The sequence below is a fragment of the Mchenga conophoros genome, linkage group LG16 (assembly GCF_057382185.1).
Source record: "Mchenga conophoros isolate Kocher_MC1m ecotype Shallow Benthic linkage group LG16, M_conophoros_male_GT1.1, whole genome shotgun sequence".
Lineage (NCBI taxonomy): Eukaryota > Metazoa > Chordata > Actinopteri > Cichliformes > Cichlidae > Mchenga > Mchenga conophoros.
Genome location: NC_140541.1, coordinates 2401968 through 2410472, shown reverse-complemented (window position 1 = coordinate 2410472; position 8505 = coordinate 2401968). Strand labels below are relative to the sequence as shown.

At 44.1% G+C, this 8505-nt stretch overlaps 1 protein-coding gene across 1 annotated transcript; it reads right to left on the bottom strand.

Annotated features, from left to right (window-relative positions):
• Nucleotides 1–2092: 2092 nt before the first annotated feature.
• LOC146556085 (trace amine-associated receptor 13c-like) lies at nt 2093–3244 on the bottom strand. The gene is made up of 2 exons (XM_085250484.1): nt 3075–3244; nt 2093–2909 (listed from the first exon to the last, which is right to left on the bottom strand). Exons 1-2 carry the CDS (start codon nt 3236–3238, stop codon nt 2093–2095), a joined length of 981 nt encoding a protein of 326 aa, XP_085106610.1. The 5' UTR covers nt 3239–3244.
• Between the last annotated feature and the right edge of the window lie 5261 nt (nt 3245–8505).

The window sequence follows — 8505 nt, the reverse complement described above, 5'->3', positions numbered from 1 at the left end:
AAAGTATTGAGTTGTATTTTTGTTATTGACCAAATACTTATTTGCCACCCTGATTTACGAATAAATTCTTTACAAATCCTACCATGTGAATTCATGGATTTTTTTCTTCACATTCTGTCCCTCACAGTTGACGTGTACCTCTGGTGCAAATTACTGACCTCTGTCATCATTTTAAGTGGGGGAACTTGCACAATCGGTGGCTGACTAAATACTTTTTTGCCCCACTGTATTTACTTGCATTCCTGTGTGAGTTAATACTGTGTGCGTGCTTACCATGTGAGTATTGTAAGATGAGAGTGATGCTCGTTTGACTTTATCTGTGTAATTTGCTACGTGAGAAGCTAGTCCCGTTGCTATCGCTAAGATGCGTTTTTTTGGCCTACTACAGGCAGCCTTGTGTTCAGCCCATATTTCATTTCATATACGACTTACTGTCAAGCATCGTGGTTGTAGGTGGATGTAACTATTTACTATGTTTATTCTCTGAATCGTTGTAATCTGCAGAAATCTGGTTTGCCAATGTAAATACGAGCCAGAAATTCATTTGTGGTCTTAGGGTGCCATCTAGTGGCCATGAGGTCATGGCAGATAGTATAACATTACGCCGGAAACCCACAGTACTGTATAAGGGGTACACTGCTATCCATAGTGGTTAATACAAATGTTTGTTCTTTCTGTTTACAGATGACCACACACACCCATATACACACTCACACTCCCTTTACCTGCATGTGAATACTGTAATGCAATCGCCTCCCTACCAACGCTGTACATCCTGTTGATGTCATCTGCCACCTCCTTATTAAAGTTATTTGAACTACATCACTGTGGAGTACCATTCCTTCTGACCAAGGACGACTCAGTTGAAGCATGATCGGCAATCAGTGCAAACATATATTACAGTTTTTGTAGCTCTGTTTTGCTTTCAAGATCTCGACTTTCAGGTCTTTGGTGGCTGTCTGAAAGTCAGTAACAGCCCCCTCTTTAAAAGCCTTTCTCTTTTTCCGTAAACAGGATTTGACGCTTTTGATGACCCACGGCTTATTGTTAGGGTACACTTTAATAAGCTTACGGGGTATAATCATGTCTTTACAAGATAAGATATTAACAGTATCACATAAATAGCTTTGAAAGCTAAAAATTACAATACAGAAGCTCAATAAATCCAGACTGAATGTAGGTTTTGTGGTATGAGATTATAAAGATTAAAAAAACAGTCCTTGAGGCAACAGAGCTAAAACAGATGTTAACACATTTTAGAGGATGCTGCAGTTGCATGTCTAGTAAGTGGCCAGTATCTGTTTATTATCCATAGCCAGCATCATATCATCACATCATATTAGCCACAGTCATTTAGATTGTTGCTGTGTCTCACCAACATGGGCATCAATACAAAAGGTAAGTCTGATAAAGACAAGGTTTGATGTGTAATAATAGTCAAAAACTCCCATATACACACTCCTAAACCTTGTGGAAAGCCTTCCCATAGCGGTGAAGTTTATATACCTGGACCAACAACATATTTAACCTTATGGATTAAGAAAAAGCTGTCACTCAAGTTCATATGTGTGTAAAATTGATAGTGAGCACAGACTGATGTAGAAGCCACATTTTAACCTTAAAATACTACAAAGTGACTTAATTTCCCCGAGGAAACACAGTGAGAGATGGAGGGATGCTGTTGAGCTCCAGGGAATGTTTGTTTTTTATGTTCTTATGTTATGGAAACTGATATTAAGGTCAACAATTCGCATGTGTGAATTTCACTGGTAGAATAAGAATGACTATTCATATATGTATTTATTTACTAAGACCAACATTTTTTGTCTCATCTGTAGGCTGCAGATAAATTAGAGTACCATGTACAATTCTCAGAAATTGTTTGTGCATTCCAATTTAATTTTGATGGATTTACAATCATTTAAATTATGGACAAAACACAGAATTTTGTCATTGTGGACCAGAGGACTAGTACATTAATAATGGAAACAATGTAAACAAATTCATTTTATCAGACTTCTGGAATTGTACTTAGTGTAAATTAATCACAATTGATCTTTTTTCACCGTGTCAGTGATAACATCAATTTTTCCTATAGTATACTGGCCTCACTGGAGCCATGCCTAAATATCTTAAATGTCACAATGAGCTTGATAGATTTCAGAAACCAGGGGTAGCAAAAAGTGTAGATTAATGGGTTCAGACAAGAGTTAAAATAGAACAGCAAGAGCTCAAAAGGTACAGATCTAATATCAAAGAAACTATTCTGGCCTACCATTGAGGAACAGAAAAATGGGAAAAGACATATCAGAAAGGCAATAACAAGTACACCGAGAGTCCTGGCAGCTTTCAGCTCAGATTTCTTAGCATGCACCGTCTCTGATCCCTGGAGTCTGAGAGCAGTGATATGAGAGCGCATTGCCCGAGCCTGAGACACAGCCACCGCAAATACTCTTAGATACAGAACTATGATGACAATCACAGGGCCAACAAAGGTCAAAACAAAGTCAACAATTCCCACGAAGTAGTCAATGACAACTACACAATCACCAGAACAAGAATTATACCTCCCTGGCTGCTTGAAATTATCCTTCACGATAAGACTGTTATACAGAATTGAACAAGCCCAGCAAGTACAAATAGAGACTGAGACTCTTTTTATAGTGATTTTGGTGGGATAATGCAGAGGGTCACAAATGGCTACATAGCGGTCAGCTGATATGAGTACCATAGTTCCTACTGAAGCAGAAGTAGCAATGTAATCTAAACTGCTATACAGAGCACACATGTGGTCACCAAGAAACCAGCAGCCATCTAGGAGGCTAATCTCAAAAGCCATGATGAGGCCCACGAAGAAATCTGAGACGGCCAGAGAGAGGAGGAGGAGGTTGGTTGGGGTGTGCAGCTGCCTGGATTAAAATAAAGCATTACATTGGTAATAGCATGTCTAGTATAACAGTTAAAACATTAGAACTATGAGGAAAAGACAAAAGCATCATATAAAAAGAAACTTCACAAGCAAAAATGATTTTTTTATCACTAAAAAAAAGTCACTAATTTAAATAGGTCAGTACTTGAAGTGGGCGATGGAGATGATGACAAGTAGGTTCAGTACTGCAGTAAGCAGAGAGATAGATGATAGCAGGGTGTAAATACACACAGCCTCAATTTGTGGGCGCTTTTGCCGCACACAAGAGGAGTTGAGGAGTTGTGGAAAGCAGAGTTCAGTTTCTTCCATTGTTAGAGAAAGACAACTGTTCAGCACAAACAGCTTTGTGACTGAGCCCCTTTTTTGTATCACCACCCTTCCTCCCACATTTGCCTTCTGACGCAACTCATTCGCTGATATTTTTTCCCTCTGCGAATAAGTCAAAATGTGATGTTAATAATATAAAGTACAAGAAAACCAAGACAAGTGAGGCTCTTGAGCACAAACAGCTTCGTGACCGAGCCCCTTTTTTCTCCTGTGCATCACACTAATGTCCATCCTCCTATTTTTCCCATCTGACCTCATTCATTTTTGGATGTCGTGATTGCATAACATGGAACTGCTTAGTTTTAAACTGGATCAAAAATGGCATTTTAATCGATTCATAAGCCTTACCTGTCCAGGAAAACCTTGAGAAACACAAAAAGAGCCCAAGGTCTTACGCTGGAACATTCCTCAGAAAAGCACCACACTTCAGCAAATAGAACAGGATAGATCTGCTATCAATATCCTGGTGCTAGACACCACATGAATCCCAATGGTCACGTGTCACTGAATGTCAGATCACAGCTACTTTGGAGGACCTTCATGATAATTAGTCAGGGTGTGCGGCTGGAATTTTCTATCAGGCTCCTAAGTGCGCAGTGGAGGATGAGAGGAAACTGCAGTGGGTGGTGAGGGCAGCGGAGCGGGCAATCTGCACTTCACCAACCCCCCTCAGAGACATCTATACTGGCAGACTTCAGCAGAAAGCCAGTATCATCATCAAAGACCCCTCGCACCCTGGACACTCACTTTCCCCCCCCTTCCCTCTGGTAAACGCTCCATCAGGTTGAAGACAAACAGACTCAACAGCAGTTTTTACCCACAGGCTGTCAAACATGCCCTACCTCCACCCTGATTGGAGGATAACTGCACTGCCAACACTCATGGACATTACACCTTATTTATAAATCGTATTTCTATTTATACTTCAATGCAACCAACATCCCTACCTCTTTAAACTGTATTTATTATAACCTTATTTAGTATAGTTGCAACAGCCCCCCTCCCCCCACCCAATGTGCAATATCATTCCCCCCAGACACTCAATGTGCAATATCACTGATCACACTGCACCTCTCAATGCACCTGCTCCTCAGATGGCATGTATGTGTATGTGTATATGTAAGTGTTTATGTGGATGTCACAATACGGCTGTGTGCAGGCAAGAGTAGGACCCAAATGCAAACTCACAGAGACGAAAAGTAAACTCAAAAAACACAGCTTTATTGCTGGCGTGGAGTGGGACACGAAAAACAATACAAAACTAAACTAAACTGCGAAAACTAAAGCACAAGGAGCCACAGGGAAAAATCACACAGCTATGAGGGAGGACGCAACACTGACAAAGAGAAACATGGGGCTTAAATACACTGAGGGATAACGAGGGGGAATGAGCCACAGGGGGAGAGCACAGCTGGGAGTAATCAGGCAGGACGAGACAAGGGAAGCAAAACTAGAAACATTAACATAGGACAGACTGTGAAAGTAAAACAGGAAACACACTGACGGGACTCAAGACATGTAAACTTAACAGACTGGGGAGACAGAACATAGGGACCTGAAACATGGGGCAGAAAGGCACAGTAGACACAACATGAACATAACAATGCCACAGGGGAAGAGTAAAACAAAATGCAGGAACACAGGACCTCTTTCAAAATAAAATGGGAAACATAATGAAACGCAAATATGACAACATAAGAAACACAGACATGAAGCACATGAAAGACAAGGGAGACTTAACAGGGGTTGGAAACACAAGGGGAATCTAATAAACAAATGAACTTAGATAACCTAATGAACAAAATAAACTCAAACTTAAAACGCTGGGTCAAAAGACCCAGGATTTGCAGGTGTATGTATAACTTGTACATATATTTCTTCAGTAAATGTAAATTTGTTTGTTATTGTGTAAATACTTAAGCTATTGTGTACTTCACACACATGGAGAAATGCCAAATAGGCTTTCATTGTTCTTGTAACACTGACAATAAAAGCTATTCTATTCTGTTCTGTTCTATTCACTACGTAGCTAACTCCACTGTCCTCTCTCCTCAGTGTGACTGCTTAACTGCCACGGTCCAGTCTGCATCTCTGGCCCAATTCCCCCTTTTAAATCCATGTCTACCTAGCCTGTAAACTAGGCCTGCAACGTCATGTTCTGTGTTTTGTTGCCTTTGTCCCTGTCACACTTTGAAGTTTTGAGTTTAAAAAATAAACAATGTAAAACATTTCGCTGTCACTGCTCTGGGTTCCTGCACTTGAGTCAGTTCAATTTTATTTTATTTGTATATTGCAAACTCACAGCAGCAATCACCTTAAGGTGCTTTATATTTTAAGGTAGACCCTACAATCATACATAGAGAGAAAAACCCAATGATCATATGACCCCCTATGAGCAAGCACTTTGGTGACAGTGGGAAGGAAAAACTCCCTTTTAACAGGAAGAAACCTCTGGCAGAACCAGGCTCAGGGAGGGGCGGGGCCATCTGCTGTGACCGGTTGGGGTGAGAGAAGGAAAACAGGATAAAGACATGCTGTGGAAGAGAGACAGAGATTAATGATAAGTGTGATTCAGTGCAGAGAGGTCTATTAAGAAGAAAGAAGAAGAAAGTGTGTACTTTATTGAGCCCCGTGGGGAAATTGCTCTCTGCATTTAACCCATTCACTCAGTGAAGCAGTGGGCAGCCATTGGGCGCCCGGGGAGCAGTGTGTAGGGACGGTACCTTGCTCAGGGGTACCTCAGGGTAGCTGTTAAGGGGAATCGAACCCCCGACCTTCCGATCATGGGGCAACCACTCTACCTACTGAGCTATCCCTGCCCTAACACAAAGTGAGTAAAGAAGAAATACTCAATGCATCATGGGAATCCCCCAGCAGTCTACACCTATTGCAGCACAACTAAGGGAGGATTCAGGGTCACCTGGTCCAGCCCTAACTATATGCTTTACCAAAACGGAAAGTTTGAAGCCTAATCTTAAAAGTAGAGATAGTGTCTGTCTCCTGAATCCAAGCTGGAAGCTGGTTCCACAGAAGAGGGGCCTGAAAACTGAAGGCTCTGCCTCCCATTCTACTTTTAAATACTCTAGGAACAACAAGTAGGCCTGCAGTGTGAGAGCGAAGTGTCATGGTCCTGAGTCTGAGGACTCAGTGTTTTGTGTTTCCTTATGCTTTTGTTCATTCCGAGTGTGTATTCTTTTGTGATTTTGCCATTTGTTAGGTTTCTGTTCTTTGCCTGCCTGCTCCCACTTCTCTGTGTTCCCTCTGTCTGTCCATGGTGTTATTGTGTCTGCTCATCAGTCTGCCTGTCAAGTTCAGTGTCCTGTCTGGTTCTGTGTGTCTGTTAGTTTCCTGTTTTATTCTGGAAGTTCATGTCTCATGTCAGTGTGTTCAGTTTTACCTCTCCCCTGTCTCGTTAGCCTAATTGCTCCCAGCTGTGTCTCCCTCCTGTGGCCCATTCCCCTGATTACTGGTGTGTGTATTTAAGCTTTGTGTGTTCTCCTGTCTGTTGCCGGTTCGGCTGTGTTACTTCGTGTCAGTCTGCGTTACCCTGTGTTCCACAGTGTCCTGTTCCTCGTCTGCGTCTCTCTGCTTCTCATCCCCTTTGTCGTATGCTCCCAGGTCTGTTATTTTTAGTTCTCCCAGTTTAGGTGTCTTCAGTTATTTGTCATGCCCCACTGCTTGTTTGCCACTACACCTTTGTTAATAAACCTCACCAGCATTTCATCCACTGCCTGCATCTTGGGTCCTTCTTCCAACTCCACACGGCTCGCCCCGGCAGCCGTGACAGTACGAACCGGCCACTATGGACCCAGCAGCAGTCAACCCGCCCGAGAAGCTCCAGGAGGATATTGTTTACTCGGTAGACAAATTAATTAACTTATGAGGGGAGAGAATTCTTATGAGGGGAGAGAATTCCGCCAAGGCTCAGCTCACTTCACCCGCTCACACAGAATTTTGTTCTGAACGAGCTTCATCTTCTCCCTTCTCCCCCTTGCTACCACCCACCCTGCAATTCATGCTTCACTCCCTGACCCGACGGAGAGTGTCCTGCCCGGCCCGTCGGTCCAGCCTTCAAATGGGAGACGGCACTCACGCTGTCGACGCCCCTCGCCACAGTCGGACCCCAGGATATCAGAGCGGCCGACTGTGGTGAGTAAAAAGGATAACAGCTCCAATTTGAACTTTGAGACTTTTTCTTCTGGGGTTGTTCGGGGTGTGTCAGTGGGAGCTAATTCGCAAAGCTTACCTACCTTCGTGGTAACCGATCTCTCCCAGGTTGGCATTTTTAAGACTTCAGTGAAAGCAAAGGGCTGTTGTTCTTCTGTTTCTTCTGAACCTGTTAAACCCATGTCAGCTAACCCAGGGTCTGCTAAAACTGTGGCATATATCCCAGAGACAATTAACACCAGCTCTGATAATACCAGGACTGTTTATTCTTTTGAACTGCAACCTGAAGCTCAGGTAGCCGCCCGGCCTCAAGCTCAGGTAGCCGCCCGGCCTCCAGCTCAGTCTCCAATTCCACCACCGTCGTCATCCCAACCATTGTTTCAGTCACCCTCAGTTCAGCCTCCTGTTCAGCAGCCACTAGCCCTGCATCCTGTGTCACTTGCTACTCCGGTACAACAAGCTCAGTCAAATCAATCTAAAAGGAACTGTGTTTCATCAGTTTGTTCTAAGCAGAGAGACAAACCTAATGATAATGTAATCATTCCTAAAAAGCTGGCCAGTTCAGAGACTGTGACGCGCTCCAGGGCCTCCCCAGAGGCTGAGTTTCAGCCCTCAGCCCACTCTGGACCCCTGGAGGCTAGGAACCCAGCTGAGGACTGCACCCGGCTGTCACTGCCTGAGCAGAGTCAATGCTCAGGGCAGCTTAAGTCTGCTATGTGTTTGCCAGGGGCCACTGTGCCTGCTGGCTCTGTTCTGTCACTGCCAGAGGCCCGTGTGCCTGTTGGTTCTGTTCTGTCCCTGCCAGAGGTCTCCGCACCTGCTGGTCCTGTTCTGCCCCTGCCAGAGGCCCGTGTGCCTGCTGGTTCTGTTCCGTCTCTGCCAGAGGTCCCCGCACCTGCTGGTTCTGTTCCGTCTCTGCCAGAGGTCTTCGCACCTGCTGGTTCTGTTCTGTCTCTGCCAGAGGTCCCCGCACCTGCTGGTTCTGAGACTGTCGTCAGCTGGAGGGCCCGAGGAGCCCGCCCAGCTTCCTGTCTCGTCAGCTGGAGGGCCCAAGGAGCCCGTCCAGCCTCAAGACTCGTCAG

Coding starts and splice junctions, on each gene's coding strand:
- LOC146556085 (XM_085250484.1), bottom strand. CDS start 3,238: ATGGAAGAAACTGAACTCTGCTTTCCACAACTCCTCAACTCCTCTTGT. Junction 2,910..3,074: donor ATCTCCATCGCCCACTTCAA/GTACTGACCTAT, acceptor ATTTTAATCCAG/GCAGCTGCACACCCCAACCA.